At 40.9% G+C, this 24,286-nt stretch overlaps 3 protein-coding genes across 5 annotated transcripts in view; 2 read left to right on the top strand and 1 right to left on the bottom strand.

Annotated features, from left to right (window-relative positions):
• The window catches only part of LOC136263633 (carbohydrate sulfotransferase 15-like), a 181,836-nt gene that overhangs the window by 21,365 nt on the left and 136,185 nt on the right, over positions 1-24,286 (top strand). The gene's annotated exons all lie outside the window — the stretch shown is intronic.
• LOC136263639 (acetylcholinesterase collagenic tail peptide-like) overlaps positions 1-24,286 on the top strand; it is a 134,270-nt gene that overhangs the window by 31,558 nt on the left and 78,426 nt on the right. The gene's annotated exons all lie outside the window — the stretch shown is intronic.
• Positions 14,059-18,720, bottom strand: LOC136264950 (uncharacterized). Its single transcript, XM_066059715.1, has one exon. The coding sequence runs from the start codon at positions 18,718-18,720 to the stop codon at positions 14,059-14,061; it is 4,662 nt and encodes a 1,553-aa protein (XP_065915787.1).

The raw sequence follows: 24,286 nt of genomic DNA, 5'->3' as shown, positions 1-24,286 counted from the left end.
GAGTGAGTGAGTGAGTGAGTGAGATGAAATTTCAAGATTTTAAAAAATTCTTTATCCGGTCACCGGTAAGAGTTTTCTTGTTTTTAATGCTGCATTTCATCCCGTAAAGGTGATTTTCATGGCGTAAATGTCTCTAGGATGATTTTTAAAAGTGGCAGTTTAGGCGGCACGTGTCATTTTGGGGAATCCTTACTTAAACAGTACTACTGTACTGTTTGATGTACAAAAAGTTAACAAACAAGTACACAGAAAATTTTGGAATTTTCAACTAGAGTAGGAGGGACCATAGTACATTGATAAAAAAGTACTGAAACAAACTGGAGTAGTGCACAATATTAAATCACAGTAAAACAATAAGAGGTGTTACAAATGCACAGTAGGGATATAACACTTCTTATTGTTTTACTGTGATTTAATGTTTAGTTACGCTACCACTCACCTATTTACGTGCTCTGTTCCTCGGATCTTCATTCTTCACCTCCAGCAATCCATTGATTGAGGAGGGGGTTTGGTAAGTGCCAGGGGGCCTCATCTGCCATGGTATATGGCCTAGGCAAGGTTATGTAATTTCAGCGGGGCCAAAGTAGGAAGCACTTTTGGTTTATTGATGCTTGGGTAATGAAAGAGTTTAGAGCAGAGAAGCATCTCTGTCCTAAACTCTTTACAATAGAGGCAAACGGGAGAACCTAGTGGATAAGGCAGATATCCTAAGTGAGGCCCCCTGGCTGTCTCAGACTCCTCTAAGGAGAATGGACGAACTGCTTATAGCAGTAGTAGGTGATGTGTTGACCTGCGGGTCACCACTAATTTGTGTCACGTGGCTTTAGCCAGATTGTGACAGCATCAACACCTGTGCGCAGGTGCCAGATTGTGGTAGTGATCTGGTTGGGAGAGCGTCTCCTGGTAGTGATCTGGATGGGAGAGCGTCTCCGGCTAGCAATCTGGTTGGGAGAGCATCTCTAGTTGGCAGTTTGAATAAGAGAGCGTCTCCTAATAATGATCTGGATGGGAGAGCATCTTCAGCTAGTGATCTGGTTGGGAGAGCGTCTCCTGGTAGTGATCTGGATGGGAGAGCGTCTCCGGCTAGCAATCTGGTTGGGAGAGCATCTCTAGTTGGCAGTTTGAATGGGAGAGCGTCTCCTAATAATGATCTGGATGGGAGAGCATCTTCAGCTAGTAATCTGGTTGGGAGAGCGTCTCCTGATACTGATCTGGATGGGAGAGGCAAGCAGCTGTTAGCAACCCAATTTCCTGATGGCACTCTGAACTGGAGGGGCTTGTCTGTGACTGCAGGTAGGATAAAAGAGCATCTCTCCTGACAAAGATTTGAACTGCGAGCATCCCTCAATAGCAATCTCTACTTGTGGTAGCAGCTGGCACGGTGAAGGAATCCAGGCTGGCACAGTGAAGGAATCCAGTCAGACCTACAGCTGAAGAACTCGCAACAAAATGCATATGATAGTACAGTCCTTCATGTAAATGTTTAGAGTACAACAACAACAACAACAACAACATTATGTGTCTACTTAGCTTGCTCCACTGCTTACCAGGGCTGAGCGATACTACCGTTTTAGCGATATATCGCGATGTTTTGAAAGTATCGATATCACGATATTTTGTTATTAACTATCGTGATACCATGCCTGTACATTACTGTCATTAAAAATCCATTTGTTATGCAGTACTAGGCTAAGAATTCTTGTAAATGATAAAGTCCACCCATCTGGTTTCCCCTGCAGAGAGGTGTGAACACCATAACAACCTCAAAGCATGTGTTACAATAACTGTTACTGTAAACAAGGATGATAGTGGCTAGTTTGTTATCACCTATAAGGACTTCCTGCAGGAATGCTGAGCAATAAGCTATGTAGCACCAGCTATGATTGACTTATTGGTAAGTATCGTGAACTATTCAGTATCGTGAATAGTGGCTTTAGTATCGATCGTGATACCAAAATGGCAGTATCGCTCAGCCTTACTGCTTACACTACATATGTATGTAAGTACCACTATTGACAATAGGATACTGACTAGAATTTTTAACTGCCAACATACCATGCCAATTAACATAGAGTACCTGTGTGTAGTGAAGTTTGTGAACTGTTCAGTGGGTAGGGACAGGGTGGGAAGATTTGTTACAACAGGTATGATTTACTGCCAACGTGTTCTGCTCACTTTGTTGCGCATGCGTTGTTCTTATTAGAGCCCACTGTTGCATGCTAATATTTTGGGTACTTGCGCAGCCTACGCTTCACAACATTAACTGTGTTTAATAACTTAAACTTTATTTAATGTTTAGTTACGCTACCACTCACCTATTTACGTGCTCTGTTCCTCAGATCTTCATTCTTCACCTCCAGCAATCCATTGATTGAGGAGGGGGTTTGGTAAGTGCCAGGGGGCCTCATCTGCCATGGTATATGGCCTAGGCAAGGTTATGTAATTCCAGCGGGGCCAAAGTAGGAAGTACTTTTGGTTTATTGATGCTTGGGTAATGAAAGAGTTTAGAGCAGAGAAGCATCTCTGTCCTAAACTCTTTACAATAGAGGCCATAGGTAGGTCATGATATGTATTATGTATATCGTGATCTACCCCCCCAAGCATCAAGGTTATTTATTTAGACCATGCAATGTGCAGAAATGATGATGGTGGCAACATCTAGTAATATGCAAGATAAGCTATGCTTGCAGCATACAGAAGATGATGATGATGATGTGCAAGCTGAGCAACGGTGACATACAAAACAAGCAGTGGCAGTGACATACGTTGGTATATGGACAAGCAATGGTGACGACATACATATCAAGCGTGACAACATAAACATTAGGAAGACATAACGTACACGCAAACTAACATGCAACTAACAACCCAATGATGTGCCCCGTACCAATTGCCTGGCAAAGTTGTGGAACACATCCTAACCATAGAACTACAGATATATGACGAAGACACTGTATCGTGTACACATTAGAGCAAGCACTGTGTTTTGAAACAATTCCTGTTGAAGATGTATAGGTTGAAGTTTCCTTTAATGACAATAAAATGGACTTTTCTTTGGGACTATTATAAGACTCAAGGGGTATGGTGTGCAAGAAGCTGGCACAACACCATGAAACTACTATGCAAAGTTCTAATATGTACTTGGCTACTTTTCAACATACAATTTATGATAACCATGTGTTTGTGTTGTTGTTTTTACAAAGCAACTCTTATTATTTCACATTTTACTGGGGGTGTACCAATAGAGAAATTTCTGAACCGATCCAGTATAAAGCGATATACTGAGTCAGAACACCGATACCGACCCAATATAATAAAGTGCAGCTATACATTTAGATTAGAGGGAACTGAGAAACTTTAACTTGCCATAAGATACACTTAGTAAGTAGTTCCAAGTCCTAACAATCACTGCCAATGGTTGATTGCCTGTGGTGGTGTGGCCTCAATTAACAGCCCCAATTAACAGCCCAGGCCGTGAGGCACCCACAAGTTTATTTATTTATTTATTTTTTATTATTATTTAGTGCGTGCTCCCACCAAGATGAGTCCAAATCACTCCGTATTTTTAATGGCTTGTAGCAGGAGCTCACAAGCGCCGAAGGCGCGAAGGAGCGCGATACTAGTGGTTCCAACATTTGACTAATTACTTAAACCTCAGTCCATGTAGGGCATTCATCCTATATTCACTGCTACTCAGTGGTTTATTGCATCATCACTTTTAAGCTGTTAATTTTCAAAGGAAGCCATGATGAGTCTAAGCATTTGTGTGCTATTTGTAAACTAAAAGGGACTGAACAACTCTTAACAATGAACTAAGTAGCCATATGTTTTGTAAGCTCTCTGTGCTGTACTGAGGACCAGAAACAGAGCTGTGTTGAAATAATTCTTTTAATTACCCTACCAGTATTACTGACATTCTGTGGCTGCATATTAACTGCTAGCACCTGTTAACATAACCAAGCACAGCCCAGGAAATTACTGCTCTCTTTATAAGGACATGTTTCATTAACAAAAGATAGAACACAGCGGGTAGTTGGAAAAGGCGGATACGGTCGGACGCGGACACGGACGCGGACATGGACACAGACATTTTCAAAAAGGACTTTTACATTTATATAACAGTTATTTTTCATACCTAACGCTGTTTTAAAGTAGTCTTCGCCTCCAGACCCAGGCGTCGATCTTTTCATAGCGCTTATCCATTTATAAGCGCACGTGCGAAGGACTAGACCAGCACTCCACAGCATGCCAAAGACCATAATGGTGTTGTACACATGTTCTAAAGTCTAATACAGAGTTATATAGTTGTAGAGATTAGCTTGTATGCCCCATGCAACTTAGCTTAGCAGGCAAAATCCACAATCTTACGCCTTTTAGTATAAGGCGCAGGCGCTTATACCAAGTGTTGAGGATTTCAAGGACCTGGCCTACGAGATTAAGTTGGGACATGCTAGATTAATCTCTGTGACTCTGAATTAGATTTCTAGAGCACGTATACAACACTATAATGGTCTTTAGAGTGCTAGTCTATCCTTCGCACGTGCGCTTATAAATGGATAAGCGCTATGAAAAGATCGACGCCTGGGTCTGGAGGCGAAGACTACTGTAAAAACAGCGTTAGGTATGAAAAATAACTGTTATATAAATGTAAAAGTCCTTTTTGAAAATGTCTGTGTCCGTGTCCGCGTCCGACCGTATCCGCCTTTTCCAACTACCCGAACACAGCTATATCCTGAGTGTCACGCTCCCTCGCCGCCCACAAGCTCCTGCTTGTAGAGATGGCTGGTTGTTTCAAGCTGTGTTTCTAGTTTATTCATCCCATGTTTTTTTTTTGTTTTTTTTTGTATTTTTGTTTTTTTTTATAGCTCTCCACTATGATCATTTTTGTATGGTTATAACAAAGAATGTTTGCTATGCGCGTATTTCTATGGCTTCTCGTAGCGTAGCACTTCTTTTCAAGGATAAAACTACTGTTTCCCCAGCTTTGTTTGCTATATAACAGAGGGTATAATGCGGCTTTACCATGGCAAAGACTATTTCGGTATATTATATTGATTTTGGCAGCTATATTGAGACCAACCGATATTGGCAAAAGACAAAATCGCCATATTGGCCACTGATACGATGTACCGGTACATCCCCACTGATTGTATACAAATATATACAGTGTGTGTGGGGACAGTGTGCAAGATTATACTAGTACACCAATTGGTGTTATACTGTTGCTTACCCGATGCAGCATCTTGTTTGAGGCCGTTTCGTGATAGTCGTGGTGTTTGTCCTTGAAGATTCTGATTGATGCCCACCACGTGATTTCCCTGCATTTTTGTTGATTAGGTGGTGTCTGACGAACTGGTTATGGTATGAGGTGGAGCTGTAGTTACTGTTGGTATTGAGTCCAGCGGCGTCGGAGCTGTCCCAGGCGACCGTGACACCGTGCGTGGGCCAAGGTAAGCAACTTGTGGAAACGACCCTGAAGGTGGCTACTAGCATTGTAGTATCGCATCTTGTCGCGTCGTCGTCCTGTCCGGAATACTTGTTCCATTAGGCGGCCCTTCCTCCGGCGTGACAAAGTTCTTCGCTTGCTCAATCCAGCAGTCGACCTTCCCAAGGGCGACGACCCTCCCTTTCCTCAGTCGGCGATAACTACGAGTATTCATCTTGAAGATTAAAAGCCACTGTAACTGGCAAGATTTGTTACAACAGGTATGAATTACTGCCAACGTGTTCTGCTCACTTTGTTGCGCATGCGTTGTTCTTATTAGAGCCCACTGTTGCATGCTAATATTTTGGGTACTTGCGCAGCCTACGCTTCACAACATTAACTGTGTTTAATAACTTAAACTTTATTTAATATTGTGCACTACTCCAGCTTGTTTCAATACATTTATCGATGTACTATGGTCCCTACTCTAGTTGAAAATTCCAAATTAATAATACACATCATCACTTGGTATTGCAGAAGAGACTGCAGCTGCATTAAAGGTTTTTCTGTTGAGAGTTCAGCTACTTTACAGTAGAGTGCTCAACTACGGTGCAAGTCACCCTGGAGAGAGTTTAGCTACATCACAAGTCTCTCTGTTATAGAAATAGGATGATACAGTATTTGAAAGTATTGATACATTGCCCCAAAGATATCATGACACAGCGATATATTGTGATACTAAAAAGCAGTCAGATTGTCCTAAAAGACCAACAGAATAATTTCTGTAGCAATGCTAACCCAAAAGTTTGGTTGTAACTGGCATCTGCTATTCAATATTTTGAAAACTATATGCCAAACACAGCTATAATGTAATATTAGAGTCAATACACCTGATATATTGCAGTACACAATGTATCGATATATAAAGAATTGTATCAGTACCGTATTGCGATATGGCAATGTATCGAATATCACCCCATCTCTACTCTACTATACAAGTCACCCAGTAAAGTGCTCAGCTAAGGTATAAGTCACCCTGTAGACTCCACTACAAGTCACTTAGTAGAGACTGCAGCTGTAGTAAAAGTCACCTTGTAGAGAGTTTAGCTATATTACAAGTCTTTCTGTTGGGAGTTCAGCTACTTTACAAGTCGCTCAGTAGAGGTACAAGTCACCCTGTAGAGAGTTCAGCTACATTACAAGTCACTCAGTAGAGACTATGTACCAAGTGTAAAGTTGTTTACAGCCATGAAACTAAAACTTGAACAGTGGTCCCTCTATTATCTGGCCATTGATTATCTGAGCATTCTGTTATCTGGACTGTGGAAGTGACTATTGTATTAGAGTATTTTGCTTAAAGTGTATGTTCTATTAGAGTATTTTAACTGAGCTCTGTATAAATGCTTATCCAAACTTTTCCATTATCCAAACACACCTAGAGCCCAATGAATTTGAGGGACCACTGTACTATGCTATTGCTTACACTCACTTTGCTGTCTGTAACAAACAGTATTTATGTACAGTACATATAATTCTCAGTATATATAAATTAAAAATGAAGGAAGGATTCATGCAATAAAATGCTATGCCATACCAATACATCTATTTTTCCACTGAGCTATGCAGTAATACCATCATTCATCTGTTCTTTTACTACTTATATTGCTTGGAGATCCCTACTTTTAAATATACCAGTTTTAGTATATACACGTGTGACTGTTCTATTAGAATATTATACATGATTATTGTAGTAGGGTTACTGCTGTATCAGACAGCATGGTAGTACTGTTTAGTAGGGTTCCCCAGGCACTGGTATAAATGCTGCGGCTAAAAGCCATCATTGAATTATCATATACGATGAAAATCTGACTCCTTTATGGAATAGTTTTAGTCCATTCAACAGTGTTAAAAACACACAGAGGCTGATGGAGATAAAAATCATCAAAATGCATATTTTGCTCTGCTTGCCTCACTGTTTGCCTGACCACAGTTGCATGGATAGAAGCCAAATGGGTAATTGGAAACAGTGGAAATGGAAACTGGAAAAGGAAAACGGAAATGGTCAAATTGTCATATAAATGTATCCTAGAGTAAACCCTCGCTCAGTATCCACCTCTTAAGGACTACCTTCTTACAAAGACCACCTCTGTACAAATACCACATTATAATTAGATCTTAAATGTGGCTAAGGCAAATTTAGTGATAAAATTAATATGGTCACTTCATGGTCACATTTTGTAAAGACCATCGTCTTTATAAAGACCACCTCTTCACAGTATAATAGTAGCTAAGTTCAAAAATCTCTTTCATGACTATCAAAAGAGCTGTAGCTAGCGTGCTATAACCTACTGTATCAAAGAAAAATGAGTTTTCATTAGAGGTGCACCGATATGGAAATTTTCCAATATACTGTACTGATAACCGATAAATATATTGGCTACAAAATTACCGATTCCAATACCGATACCAGTGGCAGATACAGGGGGTTGCAATGGTTTTAGCTGAAACCCTCTCTGAAAATACTGTGCGCCCCTAATTTGTCTACGATTCGTGTGACGATTCGCGATCGTGTGAGTGATAACATCTAATCCAAAACAGCCAAGCTGTAAAAAAAATGTGTGACCCTCAAAAAGGCTATGGTGAAAAAAGATGTGAAATCCAAGGTGGTGGCCAAGAAATGGCTGTGATGGTAGGTTAATGGTAAAAATTTTGTGCCCCATTCATCTTTGCTGAAAGCGAAAAGTGTTGATATGGCGGTAGTACGTGATGGCTTCCCTTCGTAATGGAAATCATCCGTATTTTTCATAGTGGCTATTTTGATAGCAGAGTTGCTTTTCAAACAGCTCTTGATTTGAATTGCTGCGTAACGTGTTGAACATAGCTGACAACGAAGCGCAATTGATACTTCACTTTTCAGATGATAATTAGGGCACGTGGCGCCATTTTAGATGTGGTATGCGGGGATTACAGAGGTACTTTTAGAACGGTTCTTGATTCGAAATGCTGCGTAACGCATTAAACATAGCTGACAATGAAGTGTAATAGATACTTCATTTTTCAGATGATAATTCGGGCGCATGGCGTCATTTCAGATGCGGTATGCATGGGTTCACCAGTTATAATAATTATTTACAAAAAAAGTTAACAAACAAGTACACAGAAAAATTTGGAATTTTCAAATAGAGTAGGGACCATAGCACATTGATAAAAGGTACTGAAACAAGCTAGAGTAGTGCACGATATTAAATTGCAGTAAAACAATAAGAAATGTTATATCCCTACTGTGCTCAAGATACCATAATGGAAATATACAATAGAGATATAACACTTCTTATTGTTTTACTGTGATTTAATATCGTACACTACTCCAGCTTGTTTCAGTACCTTTTATCGATGTGCTATGGTCCCTACTCTAGTTGAAAATTCCAAATTTTTCTGCGTATCTCAATAGGTGTCTGCCATTTTGCCTCAATTAATGATATTATGTGGATAATAATGTGTCAATATAAGACCGTTTTGTAAGCACAATTTTACATATTTGTTGACACATAAAGTCAAGTGTGGTTGTTAATCAAGAAACTTTATTACTTCTGAAAGTAGTTTTCCATTTGACTGTGGTTGATTTACAATAGATTACAAAGATTTACTATTATTTTGGTAAGTGAATTTTGTTATCCTGTACATTAGGGATCATGCAGTTTTGTACTTTCTTGCCCAAAAATATCACCCTAAAAAAAACTAGCCTCAAATTTCATTCATAACAGCTTGGCAGTATTGGTTAGGCATAGCCAAGCTCAAAAATGCCTTCAGAGTAAAATTTTTCTATTTAACAGAATTTTATTCTGACTATAACTAAATAACTAACTAACTGATGCCTTCAGCCAAACATAACTCGACAATAGATAAGGTTACGGGCTTGATTTTTTCACTTTTCAACGTTGGTTCGTCCCGACATGTGCCTTTTCGCCAACTGCAGTACGTACAATGCACATATCATGGACTTACCTTTGTCCTCCTTTGTGTTCCCAGTTGTTTTCGCTGACAACGCAAGGTGTCGATTTGTGATAGCATGATACAGCTTCCCTCTGGCTGTGTCATGTTTTTCGCCCACATTTTCCATAGCAACTGGATTCATTGCAGAGAAGTTTCTTGTACTGTTCTTCATTTGTAATGCTGTGTAACAAGCGGAATATAGCTACAAATGAAGCATAATTACCACCTCACTTTTCAGTGCGTAATTAATTATTGGGGCGCACGTTCAGATGCAAAATTATTTTATGAAATACCTGGTGCCATTCTTTCTTTTAATGTGGTACACATGGATTCAGTAGTCATAACTGTGTTATTAAAACAATAAACAAACAAGTAGAAGGAAAAAGTAGGAATTTTAAGCTGGATTAGGGATCAACGAACAAAAAAGCAAGGAAACAAGGGAACAGCTAAAACGTTGTGAAACAAGGGAGGTTGCCTATACCTGCAGATATACTAGTGGACATCTAATCCCTAATTCAGTCATGGGTATAGACTGAAGAGTAGAGATTAGATGTCCACTACTATATCTGTAGGTATAGACAACCTCCCTTGTTAGTTCTAATTAAGTATCAATGTTACGTCACCCTTACCTTGAAGAAGCTTGTCCTCATGCATCTTATAATCTGTATCGGAGGGGAGGGACACCTGCTCTGGTGTGGGTCCTCTGTTGTTTTGGAACAACGTTGTAAATGGGTCAGTACTGTTGACCCTTTTGACCCACTGACCCAAATAGTAATCCGGATGGGACCCGGATCTGACCCGCATGTGACCCGGTTTAATTAAAGTAGAGGCGTGCCTCAAGAGCTATATTAAAAGTCCACAAGTTCCATTAATTAACCCTATACTATAGAAAGGATTATCTGCAAGAAGTGAGTAGCTACGTATTATCAAGTGGGTGTGGCTCCATGTACGTATTATCAAGTGGGTGTGGCTTCACGTACGTGTTATCAGGTGGGTGTGTCTCCACGTAAGTCTACATGCAGCTACAGCAATTAAGAATTTCCAGAAGTTAGTTACCTACATTTCAAGTAACAACACGGATCCGATAATGCTATGCATGCCCACAGAGAACGGCTGATACAATTCTGATAAGTGGGTGTGGCTCTACATATCCTGCACCATAGATAATATATTCTCCGTACGGAGAATATACTATCTGCCTGCACAGACAGCAAAGTATATTCTTGAATGATTATTATGATTATAAATGGTGGGTGTGGCTCCAGGTAAGTTTCTTGACTGTTTACAACTGTATTTCCATCAATACAATCGACTTGTTAACTTATAGTCACACGTGATCTCATGCGGGTCAGACCCAGATGTTCAGTGAAGTGGATGAGACCCACTTGACCCGGACAAAATGCATCCCAAATGACCCGGATAATCTGGATGACCTGGCCCACTTACAACGCTGTTTTGGAACATGCTGGATTTTATCCTCTTCAGCTTGGTTAGATACATCATCATCTCCATCAGTTGCATGAGATACAATAACTTGTTCATGTTCCATTTCATCACATCATTTTCGTCAGCTTCATTACCATATTATTTTGTGGTGAGAATACTATCATCTGGTAGAGAGTTAGTAGCTAGCGATCTACCAATCCATTCTGGAGGGTGATCAGGGCCCACACTCTTTCCACCATACCAATATTAACCTGCTGAAAATTCCATTGGATATTGTTGGATTTATTTCTGGTGAACTTGAATGTTCCCATGTTCTGGGAAGTATACTTTGTAGATATAGTGATATCTGGATCTCTCTTTTCCAATATGCAGTATGGCCTGTGTCATGGACGAGACAAGTTGCAATTTCTGTCTATGTCATCCTTATGAAAATATAACAGTGCCCTATCACCAATCTTCAGTTCTACTTGATGTGCTTGCTTGCCATGCTGCTGCTTGTATTGCTTCTGAGCCTTACAAATACTATTGGCAGTCTCCACTCCAGCAGATGCCGAACTAACAACCTTTTATTGACAATAGTCTGTAAAGTCACTAACTGGATCAGTATCAGTTGGATGCAGTTGTGCTGCTTCAGTCGGGGAGTGGCAATAGATGCTAAACAATAGAAACGAGGGCTTTTCTCTTGTTTCATTTTTGTATGCCCATACAACCACTGATAGGAATTAGTCCCTCTGTAATCCATAAGTAGCAGCGTGTTTATGGAGCATTATTTTTAAGGTCCAGTTGAATCTTTCCACAAGACCATTACATTGGGGGTAATAAGCTGAGATGTTTTCTTTCACGTACATCCAACATTAGGTTTGACAGTAAATTAGTTCCCTGGTCAGATAAAAGAGCCTCTAGAACACCCATAAATGACATCACACCTCTTCCACTAAGAGTTTAACCAGTGTGATGGCTTACTGGTCTGCCACAGAAAAACCATTGGTCTCATAAGGGAGGTCCTGAATAACGACCATATATTTATTTATTTCTTCTCTTTGTCTTTGGCAGTTCCATTATGTCAACACCTACAATATGGAACATATGGCTAATCAGTATAGGCTTTAGAGATGAAACAATTTTCTGCCTGTTCCTTGTGCAATTGCTTACCATTGACAGTTTATAGGTAATCGCCATGTATTCCTTCCCAATACCATTGCTTGGAGAGTGTCTTGTATAATCGTATCCCTGAGAAGTGTCCAGCCATAATGCTCAAGTAGATCTGCTGTTGTAACTGGTGGGGTACAACTGCACTTTTCAGGTCCTTCTCAATCTAATGTCATCCCAGGCACTAGTGCCACCCCCAGAAGAGAACGTTCATATCACAAAATGAAGTACAAGTGTGTGTGCTATGTTGGTAAATCAGTCAAACAAGTGAGCATTGAATCACTCCTGCAAGGTACTGCTGGTGACGGCAGGAGTTCAGATGGGATATTTAGAGAAAGGATAGGAATTGCTTATTTTGAAGGAAAAGATTTACCCAATGATGAATCCATAGCACGAAGAGTCATGTCGTAAGTGCGGTTTGCGAGATAAGATGTCAGCATGAGAGTTTTCTCTACTAGCTCAATGGACAATTTGAACATCCTTGACCCCACTTCCATAGACCTTTGTTCACCAATGTGCATGCTGACTACTTTTGCTAGGGCTTCCCAATACTGCCTTTACTGCTGAGTGATCTGTAAAAATTATCACATTGTGACCATACAAATAGTGGTGAAAATTGCTCATAGCTGTCAGTGTTTCTAACTCAGTAACTGCATAGCATCACTCTGTAGCTGAGAGGGCAAGACTAGCATATGCCACTGGATGTCTTCCCATTTGTTTGCACCTGTGACTAAATGGATCCCAATCTTAGGCCACTAGCATCTGCTTCCAGAGAACTAGATGTGTCCCCTATAAAGTCAATGCTCGGGGCAACTACTAGACACGAAAATAAAAACTTTTTGGTTCAGTAACCACTTCCATGAAAATAATATTGATGAAATTTAAATTTGGTGGTTTAGTGACGAATCGCCAATTTGCCAAGTTTAATTCACTGCCAAATTTAATTGAAATATGGTGTATTCCTACACGGTATAGCCATAGTTATAGTAAAATACACACCTGTGGATTGGTGTAAAACTTACTATTCGATATTGAGTAGGTGGGCAGCATGAAACTACTGTATGTAGCTATAGCTGTTCAACTACTGGCTCATCACTAGCTAAAGCCTAAGCGTTAGTGCTAATACTGGGACAACAAAGAATAAATCTGTGCTACAACAATAATGTCTATCACTACTAGTACACACAAGCACACACAAGAGTACTCATTTTGTAAATATTCTAATAAATTAGTGCACACGTGACCTTAGTGATTTGTAAGGAAGAGCAGTACCAGCAGTTGAAGCTTGATAATGGTGTCTCCAGCATTACAAGAAATTAGAACTGGGCGATATACTGGTATTGTTAGTAATCTGTGATATTTAAGTCATACCAGTTTTGATACCGCCTGTTTTTTTAAATACCGCCATACCGTCTGGGCACTATGGCCTCCCTGTGAGCTTGTTTTATCCCATATTTAGAAGATAACCAGACATGTGACAATGTTTGTAGGCAGGTGTTGATGTAGTCAGCTAACCAAACTATGTAAACAAGTTTGTTTGTGGTAATTTGTACCTGAGCTACCATGGGTATTTGGTTCTTTTGTTGAGGTAAAAGACAGCTACTTTAATGCCAATGGCTTTTGCATTAATACTGTGATGCTTTTTATGGAAGGTATACCATTTGCTATTTTTCAATACTGCCCAGCACTACAAGAAATACAGTAGAATGCCTGGATTATTGTTAAGAAACTGTTTCCAGCTCATTCCGTGAGTCCAGTCTGTGAGTCTAGTCCATGAGTCCAGTCCGCAGAATACATCAGGCCTTTGTTAATAACTATATTTAGAAATGTAGACATTGTTTGAATCTAACTGTGATAGGAACAGCACCGAGCTAGCCAACAGTAGCAGTCTCCTCAACAGCTTCACCAGGGATACAGCAGCAATCATTCATTCAAATGAAATAAGAGAAGGCAAATATACTGTACAACACAGCTCTATTTATACAAAATTCTCAGAATGTTCTAGAATAGTCTAGATTGTTATATCATGATACAAATAACAATGTTCAGTCCCTATATGGCTGCTGGGCCTGTTGAATCTGGCCTGATCTCTCACACCCCTTCCCCCTTATCTTGATGGCAACCGGGATCCGTGAGAGGGCATCAGCATTAGCATTCTCTGTTCCTCTTCGATGGAGCACTTTAAACTTGTAGGATTGTAAAGCTATGCTCCACCGTGTCAATCGGCTGTTCAAATTTTGACACTTTGAGAGCCACTGCAGTGCCCGATGGTCCGTCTGGATTGTAAATTCTCTCCCCATCAAGTAGACAGAAAACTTCTCTATTCCCAGTTTGATGGCCAAACACTCCTTTTCAACGGTAGCATATTTCTGTTCCCTGGGCAATAGTTTCCTGCTGAAGTATGCAACTGGGTGGTCCATGCCCTCCTCATCAATCTGACTTAAAACTGCTCCCACCCCAACATCAGAAGCATCTACCTGTAAAGTAAAGGGAAGGGAGAAATTAACATTTCTTAACACAGGATAAGACAACAACCTCCCCTTCAACTCACAAAACGCCCTATTACAACCTTCTGACCAACTAATTCTCTCCGGCTCATACTTCCTGATTAATTCAGTCAATGGAGCAGCAATGGTTGCATAGTCAGGAATAAAACGGCGATAATAGCCAGCTAGCCCCAAAAACGATCTGACCTGCTTCTTTGTGGTTGGCAAAGGAAACTGCTCTATAGTTTGTAACTTAGTTGCCTCTGGCTTCACCACTCCATTGCCAACCACATGCCCCAGATATGTACATTCTGCCATAGCCAACTGACATTTGGAGGGCTTGGTTGTTAGCCCCACCTCTCCCAATCTGTTCAACATTACTCTTAGATGTGTAAGATGATCCTCCCAATTATAACTAAACACAATGAGATCATCCAGGTAGGCGCTAGCAAACTTGTCCATTCCCCGGATAACCTCGTCCATCATTCTTTGGAATGTGGCGGGTGCTCCACAGAGCCCAAATGGCATCATCTTAAATTGGTATAGCCCTTTAGTGGTGATGAATGCTGTTTTGTGACGGTCCTCCTCTGCCACAGGAACTTGCCAATACCCTTTCGCAAGATCCAATGTGGTGATATACTTAGCTTGGCCTAGCTGATCTAAGATGTCTTCGACCCTTGGCATAGGGTATGCATCCAGCTGTGTTCCAGCATTCAGTCTCCTGTAATCTACGCACAGTCGAATGGTATCATCCTTCTTTTTGACGATCACCATTGGAGATGCCCATTCACTGACACATGGCTCAATCACACCCTCTTCCAACATCATCTCTAACTCCTTCTCAACTGCCTCTCTGTAAATGTGTGGCATCCGATATGGCCGCTGTCGTACCGGTAGTCCTTCCACGGTTCTTATACGATGCTGACCAATGGAGGTTCTCCCACACTTCCCACTCATTACTGTCTTGAACTCAGTCAGTAGCTCCAATAACTGTCCCTTCTGCTGCTCAGTCAACTGACTACCTACACAGGGAGACTTACCACTCTCCCCTCTCCATGAAGGTGTGTCCTCTTCTTCTTCAGAATCAACACTAGCCGCCCACAAGCATGTATCTTCTGCCTGGTGCCATTTCTTTAACATGTTCACATGAAATATGGCCTTCCTCCTCCTCTTGTCTGGCATGGACAACTCATAGTTTACTTCCCCTACCCTGCGTATCACACGATAGGGTCCCTGCCACTTAGCCAACAATTTGTTGCTTGAAGTTGGCAACAACACTAATACCTCCTCTCCAGGCTCTAACACTCTCTCTCTAGTATTCTGATCATACCATAACTTCTGACACCTTTGTGCCTCTCTCACATTCTCACTTACCAACTCTGACATCTCTTCTAACCTCTCTCTCACTTGCAGGATGTGGGACAATACACTCTCGTCACTCTTCTTACTCACCTCCCACTCTTCTCTCAGCACATCTAATGGACCCCTCACTTCTCTACCGTACAACAATTCAAATGGCGAGAACCCTGTGGTAGATTGAGGTACCTCACGGTACGCAAACAACACATATGGCAACAAACTATCCCAATTCTTACCCTCCTTACTTACTAACTTCCTCAACATTGATTTAAGGGTCTTGTTGAATCTTTCCACCAAGCCGTCCGTTTGTGGATGGTATGGTGAAGTACGGATTTGGGTGATATTCAACAAGTTGTACAACTCCTTTAACAACTGCGACATAAAGTTAGTACCCTGATCAGACAGGATCTCCCTGGGAATGCCAACTCTAGAGAACAATTGCATGAGGTGTTCTGCCACTGTCCCAGCATCAATGGAACGTAAAGGAATAGCCTCCGGGTACCTCGTTGCATAATCACATACAACTAAAATGTATTGATTACCTCTCCTGCTACGTGGTAATGGACCCATAATGTCCATGGCTATCCTCTTGAACGGTTCCTTCATCACTGGTAAGGGAACAAGTGGTACTCTGAGTTGACTCCCTCTAGCAGTTTTCTGACACTGTGGACATCTCCTGCAGTATTCTGCTACATCTCGGAATACTGTGGGCCAATAAAACCGCTGTGTAATTCTACAGACTGTCTTATCCCGGCCAAGGTGTCCTGCAATTGGAATAGAATGAGCTAACTTACAAACAATATGATGGTATGGTTTGGGTAAAAGCAACTGCTTCACCGTCTGCCCAGGTGGCTGCCTCTTTACCCATAAATGGTACCACAAGCCATCTTGCTCCACTACTTGGTCCGGTTTCAATTCCCTCAGATCCTGAATCATCAAATCAGCATCTTGAAGCTTCCGTAACTCCTCTTTTGAAATAGCTGGGTTAAGATCCCCAACACATGCCCTCTGAGCTCTGGCGTGCTCATAACGCATCTTCCTTCTCTCAGACCTAGGCTTTCTTGGGCCCTTGTCCTTCTCACCACCTACAAACATATCATCACTCAAATTAAACTCACTTGCCAGCACATCCCCATCAACAGGCAGATTTGACTCCTCTTCGAGCTCCTGTAAGGGCAATCCTACACCCATATTACCCTCTTCTGCCTCTGCTCTGAACTCCTTGTTGCCTGGCTCCTCTGCTACCTCTCCGCTAACTGAAGTAGTCTCTACCAATTCTCCGCTATCCAACACTTCTCCACTATCTGACAAAGCTACATCATGCTCCCCCCTATCTTGCCCAGGCTGACTCCTGCTCCGCCTGCCAGCTTGGCCCCGGGTCACCACCATAAGAGCCTGGTCCTCACTCTTCAACCAGCTCACCAATTCTGGAACATCAGTACCTAACAATACTGAGTGTGGCAACTTGTCTGACACGGCTGCCTCCACTATAACCACTCTCCCCTGCCCACTAATCTCTACAGTAGCCACAGGGTACTCAACAGCATCTCCATGTGCACATTGCACCGTAACCGACTTCTCCAAATTCAACTTATCCTCTCTTACAAGTTCTCTCCTCACCAAAGTTCTAGAGCAACCAGTATCTAATACCATGTCATTAACATACTGACCTTCTACAAACCCCTTACAGCGAAATGACTGTCTTACCAGTGGCTTCTTCCCACGATGGTCTCTCAATCTCTTTGCACCACAGAAGAACGCATCACTGGGGCACTGCCTTGAAGTATGTCCACGTCCCCCACAATTGTAACATAGGAAAGGCTTCTCATCCTTCTTCAGCCTCTTCTCCACCTTCAGCACATCCTCACCCTTGGAAGTGGATGGGCTCACCTTCTTACCACTACTGCTACAGTCCTTAGCCATGTGTCCCAGCTGTCCACAAGAATAGCAACCCCTCTGACCAGGTGTTCCTTTCTTAACACCAGTCTTCTGAGCAGGTGCCCACAGCTCTACCTTCCTGGCTTGACGGTAGTCTTCTGCCAGTCTACCAGCCTCCTGTGTATTTCTAGGCTTCCTCTCCTTCACCCAGACCCTTACCTCCTCTGGTAGTACTTCCACAAACTGCTCCTTCACCATTACATCTACCACAGCCTCCCTGTCTCGACAGTCCCTTAGCCATTTCTCTGCCAGGTCCTTCACTCGAATTGCCAACTCCACCGGTGTCTCGTTCTCCAAGGGCTTGATAGAACGGAAGCGTCGTCGGTAAGTCTCCTCATTAATATCGTAATGCTGGAAAATGGCTGCCTTCACTCTGTCGTAGTCTCTAGCATTGGCGTCAGTCATCGCGGCGTAGGCCAGACGAGCTTTCCCCGTCAACTGAGGTGCCAGGATAGCAGCACGCTTATCTCTGTCCACCCCATGAGCCTCCACTGCTCTCTCGAAAGTTGTTAAGAAAGCCTCAATGTCGTCACTCTCCGTAAGTTTTGTCAACTTCAGTGATTCTGGCCCTACTTCCACGCGACGCGGCCTTCTCTCTGCCGTTAGACCTTCAATAAGTCTCTCAAAACGTTCTTGCTGCTGTTCTAGGCGTCCCTTGTACCGCCTCTTCTCTTCCTCTCGCTCTGCTCGTTGCTCTTCCTTCTCCTTCTCTTGCTCCTCCTTCCAGGCCTTCAATAGCTCAGTGACCTCGCTCATCTCTGGCTGATAGCGTTTCCCAGAACGGAGCATACACGGGTAGGTCTCCTCTGACGTCTGCACGGAGGACAATCCCACTCCTGTCACCAAATGTGATAGGAACAGCACCAAGCTAGCCAACAGTAGCAGTCTCCTCAACAGCTTCACCAGGGATACAGCAGCAATCATTCATTCAAATGAAATAAGAGAAGGCAAATATACTGTACAACACAGCTCTATTTATACAAAATTCTCAGAATGTTCTAGAATAGTCTAGATTGTTATATCATGATACAAATAACAATGTTCAGTCCCTATATGGCTGCTGGGCCTGTTGAATCTGGCCTGATCTCTCACACTAACACCATACCTTTATTGGAGGGAGGAGCTGCACCCTCAAGAATATTTGGGTGGAATTACACAAGTTCTTGAAATTTGGCTTAATCATATTGTATAACTGCTCAACTCGCTAAAAATATCTTAAAATCTTCCTTCAAATTTATTTATAATCAATCAAATTTCTGTGGGTAAGCCATAAAGTGCACAATTTTTTGCAATCATTTCATGAACTTTTAATGGAGCCACACTTTACTATCGTCATTAATTATTAATACTGCTGTAATGATTGACAAGAAATCATAGTTAGAAATCAGGTTTGATTGGCTATAATTAATTGTAGGCTTTCAGTCCATGTATAGCTATAACTAGTAATCATTTGTAATTGTATTACAGCTATATTTTTTGTTGTATTTTTTTCACTAATTTTTTTTACTGCTTAAGTTATTTAGCACTAGTGATACATATACTGTAGCTACCCTCTATTAATTTGGGGTAAGTATACCGGGTTATAGCTATCCACACAGAAACAGAATGGTGCAACCTTAAAAAGTCTGGGTGACAAAGGTTGTGAAATTAAAGTTGGCGGCCAAGAAATGGCTGCAATGATGTTAACGATCAATTCAATTGATTTTTCTGTGGATGAAGTTCATCAGGAGCTAGTAGGTCTCCAGAAAGACAAAGCCTGTGGTCCTGACTGTGTTCCTGCCTATTTACTTCAAATAGGTGCTGATTTTCTTGCTGCACCACTCAGCAAATTATTTCAACTTTCCCTCTCCACTGGGTCTTTACCCAGGGATTGGGTTACAGCTAACATTGTACCAGTTTATAAAAAAAAGTGATAGTCATCTTTCATCCAACTACCGCCCAATTAGTTTAACATCAATTGTAATCAAAGTAATGGAGAGAATAATTCATCGTCAACTTGTCAAAGCATTGGAGTCTCACAATCTTATCAGTAACTATCAGCATGGTTTCCGTGGTCGTCGTTCCACTGTCAGTCTGTTACTGACAGCAATTCATGATTGGGCAGCTTGTCTGGAAAGGCGTCACTCAATACACTGTATTTTTCTTGACCTAGCTAAAGCCTTTGACTCTGTGCCTCACTCCCGTTTATTATTAAAACTTGAATGTTTAGGAATCAAAGGTGATCTTCTGAAATGGCTAAAGTATTTCCTTACCAAGAGGTCTCAGAGGGTGATTATTAATGGATCATTTTCAAATTGGCTACCTGTATTATCTGGAGAGCCCCAGGGATCTGTTCTTGGGCCTCTATTGTTTTTATTGTACATTGATGACATCTACCAATCTATTTCTCATAGTTCAGTTCTAATGTTTGCAGATGACATAGCCCTCTACAAGGAAATTGTATCTTCGTCAGACCAAGATATGCTTCAAGCTGATTTGTCAAAAGTTTTTGAATGGTCTTGTAAATGGCAACTAAACTTAAATCCTTCTAAATGTGAGACAATCTGCATTTCTTATAAACGTTCACCTCCTCCTGCAAGCTACAGATTAAATAATCATCTTTTATCCACCAAATCTGTTGTACGATACCTTGGTGTATTCATCAATTCCCACCTTAAGTGGTCAGACCATGTCAACTATACCGCTGCAAAGGCAACTAGATCCTTAAATATTCTTCGGCATTCTCTTTATACATGTCCATCTTCTGTTAAAGCTGCAGTCTATAAATGTATTGTCCGTCCTATACTGGAGTATGCTTCTCCAGTATGGTACCTGCACTCATCTGGTGACATCAAACAGCTGGAAAGTGTTCAGAGAAGGGCAGCCAGATGGGTTTGTGGAAGTCGTTGGAATCCTGCTTGCAAACAGTGGTCCAGATCATCTGACTGTTGCTTAGATCAATTGGAGTGGCCATTATTACACCAGAGACAAAACTACTTCACTATCTGTCAAGTACATAAAATCTTGCACCACCAATCAGCTATCTCTTCATGGTATTTCTCTGCAGTAAATAGACATTCAAATCCATCAGCCATAGACACCTCTATATCCACCATCAATGCTTATCGGTTTTCCTTTTTCATCAACTCACCTTTCCTTTGGAACAACGTACCTTACAATATCTTACAGATAACTGACCCCAAACTTTTCCGTGTTGCCCTCCAGCACTTTCTTTTTAAACTAAATGTTGCTTTGTATTTATCTGCTATTGTACTGTTTTATTTGTTGCTTCTGTATTTGTGTATTGTCCTTGTATCTTGTACCGTTTTGTCCTTTTGGGGAGCACGTTTGCAGGCTCAGCTTTTGTGCAACCCTTGTCATTTGACTAAAATTGATAATAATAATAATAACGATAAATTAACAGCCATTATTTAAAATTTTTATCATTAACATCATTGCAGCTATTTCTTGGGTGCCAAATTTGATTTCACAACTTTTTTTCACCCAGGCCTTTTAAGGTCACACCATTTTTTCACAGTTTGGCTGCTTTTGTGTGGATTTCACTTCTTTTTGTACTTTATAAGGCCCCAAAACTGCCAATGGCTGACTTGTTTTTACTCATATTTCTTCTTTTCTATATGCAGATACAATGATGATTATTGAAGACAGACTTCTAAATGTATTTCATTGCATTTAATTCAATATTTGATAATATCGTTGTAATACTCTAATAGAGTATACATTTTTGAGGACTTCTAATAGAACATACATAGAATGTTCTAGAACAATCTAGTACTTCTATTGGTAGATCTATGAAATTACAAATGTTTGATTGTAGGCAGATTTCAACTAGAAATTTCATTTATAAAGCAGAAATTAAGTGAGGTGATCAGTCAAGGTAGCAGTGGTTCAGTGGTTAAAGAAGCAGGTGTTAGGTATGGAGGTCCCTGGTTCGAACTCTGGTAAGGTTTTTATTCAACATCTTTTGTACACCTTTTTACCCCGTGGCGACTGCTCTATTAGAGTATCTCGATCGCACAATTTTACATTTGTTTGGTTTTTGCTTTATAACTTTGTCGCTGTAACTCTATTGCTATTCGAACTATCAGAAGGCACTGCTATGATGATCAGCTTATCTACACACCAATTTTCAAGTTATTTATTTCTATACTCGGTTTACCCTGTAGCTGTGACAGAAGTTTATTCTTTTTTAATGTGAATAAACACTCATAACTCCTTGGATATTCCTCAGAATCACAGCAAACTTTGTACGTGAATCCACTGCTACACATTATTCATTTGTACCAAAGATCGAGGCAATTGAATTACATGTTTGCAATTTTTGCATAGTGTGCGAAAAGAAAAATCGAAGCCCTGTAGCCCTGTAGCCCTGTACAGAGTAAGAAGAAAAAATGAAGAAATTAAAATAAAATTCTGAATGCCCATGTATTACAAATGGCTGTTGCGAATTTAATCAAATTTGCTGTGTGGTGTACCCTACCTGGCGGACAACTATAGTGCAAAAATGGTGTGCTTTGGAGAAGAGGTCATGGAGCATATGCATGCATGAAAAAGCTGTTTTCTTTCTTCCTGTCAATATACTCACAGTGTGGTGCGCCGGCTTTCTTGGCCGCACTACACACTACTGTGTGTCTTGATACATACACTGAAAGTTAAAGACATTAATTATAGCTGATTTCTAACTATGCTTTCTTGTCAATCATTGCAGCAGTATTAATAACTTTGCTGTGCATTGAGCTATAGTAAACTGAAACTCATCATTGATATCAAGACACACGGTAGTGTGTCGTGCAGCTCAAGAAGCCGGTGCGCAACACCCGTGAGTATATTGACAGGAAGAATGAAAACACAATTTTCGCACCTCCATAGCTCTATGCTGCCTTGATGAAACAAGACGATTTTTGCTGTGTACATGCCCGCCAACTTCAGTACTATATACACATACCAAATTTGAGCAAAATCACTTCAAGCGTTCCCGAGATATGCAACTTCAAAAATTGGCTTAGTTTCTTCATTTTTTTCCTTCTTATTTTTCTTCCTCTTTTCGCATACTTACAAAAACTGCTATAAAACGCGAACGCCATATCCGATTGCCTTGAAATTTGGCACAGAGAATGGGGGTATAAAGGCGCATCTCGGTACCAACTTTGGCTGGAATACAATAAACATGCAAAGAGTTATGAGCAATTATTCACGAAAAATAACACCATTATGTTGTCACGCCTACAGGGTAAACTGCTTATGGGAAGAAGCTGAAAATCGGTTAGTGAATAGGTTAACTATTGAACCTCAAACCTTTTGTGGTTTGAAAGAAATTGAGCTAAAAACCAGGAAGATACAACAAAAAAACCAACAGTGTAACAATTATGCAATCAAGATTAGCTAATAGTAAACAACTACTTGCCACGCCTACCAGATAAACTGCTTGGGGTAATGCTTTGAAAATTGCTGAACAGATGGAGTAATCATCTTAGAAAGGCTCTTCAATGGTGTAGAAGAATCAGACTTAAAGCCATGGAGTTATAACACGAAATCCAACTTGGTGTAGCAAGTTCGAGATCGAGATACTGTAATAGAGCAGTCATCCTAATAGAGCAGTCACCCTGAAGAGAATTCAAGAGATCAGGTAACCTGTATAGAGATCAGCTACAAACAAATCACGTTGTAGAGAGTTCAGCTACAAACAAATCACCCTGTAGAGAGATCAGCTAGAAGAAGTTACCTTGTAGAGAGTTCAGCTACAAAGAAACCATCATGTAGGGAGTTCAGCTACAAACAAATCACCTGTAGAGAGTTCAGCTACAAACAAATCTCCCTGTAGAGAGATCAGCTAGAAGAAGTTTCCTTGTAGAGAGTTCAGCTACAAACAAATCACCCTGTAGAAAGATCAGCTAGAAGAAATTATGCTGTAGAGATTTCAGCTACAAAGAAACCATCATGTAGAGAGTTCAGCTACAAACAAATCGCCCTGTAGAGAGATCAGCTAGAAGAAGTTACCTTGTAGAGAGTTCAGCTGCAAAGAAACCATCATGTAGAGAGTTCAGCTGCAAACAAATCACCTGTAAAGAGTTCAGCTACAAACAAATCTCCCTGTACAGAGATCAGCTAGAAGAAGTTTCCTTGTAGAGAGTTCAGTTACAAAGAAACCACCATGTAGAGAGTTCAGCTACAAACTAGTGACCTTGTAGAGAAATCAGCTAGAAGAAGTTACCTTGTAGAGAGTTCAGCTACAAACAATTCACTCTGTTCAGAGATCAGTTAGAAGAAGTTTTCTTGTAGAGAGTTCAGCTACAAACAAATCACTCTGTAGAAAGATCAGCTAGAAGAAGTCACCTTGTAGATAGTTCAGTTACAAAGAAACTACCATGTAGAGAATTCAGCTAAAAACTAGTGACCCAGTAGAGACATCAACTAGAAGAAGTTACCTTGTAGAGAGTTCAGCTACAAAGAAACCATTCTGTAAAGATCTCAGCTGCAAACAAATCACTTA

The sequence above is a fragment of the Dysidea avara genome, chromosome 8, assembly GCF_963678975.1.
Source record: "Dysidea avara chromosome 8, odDysAvar1.4, whole genome shotgun sequence".
Taxonomy (NCBI): Eukaryota; Metazoa; Porifera; class Demospongiae; order Dictyoceratida; family Dysideidae; genus Dysidea; species Dysidea avara.
This window is presented reverse-complemented; position numbering and strand designations above follow the sequence as displayed.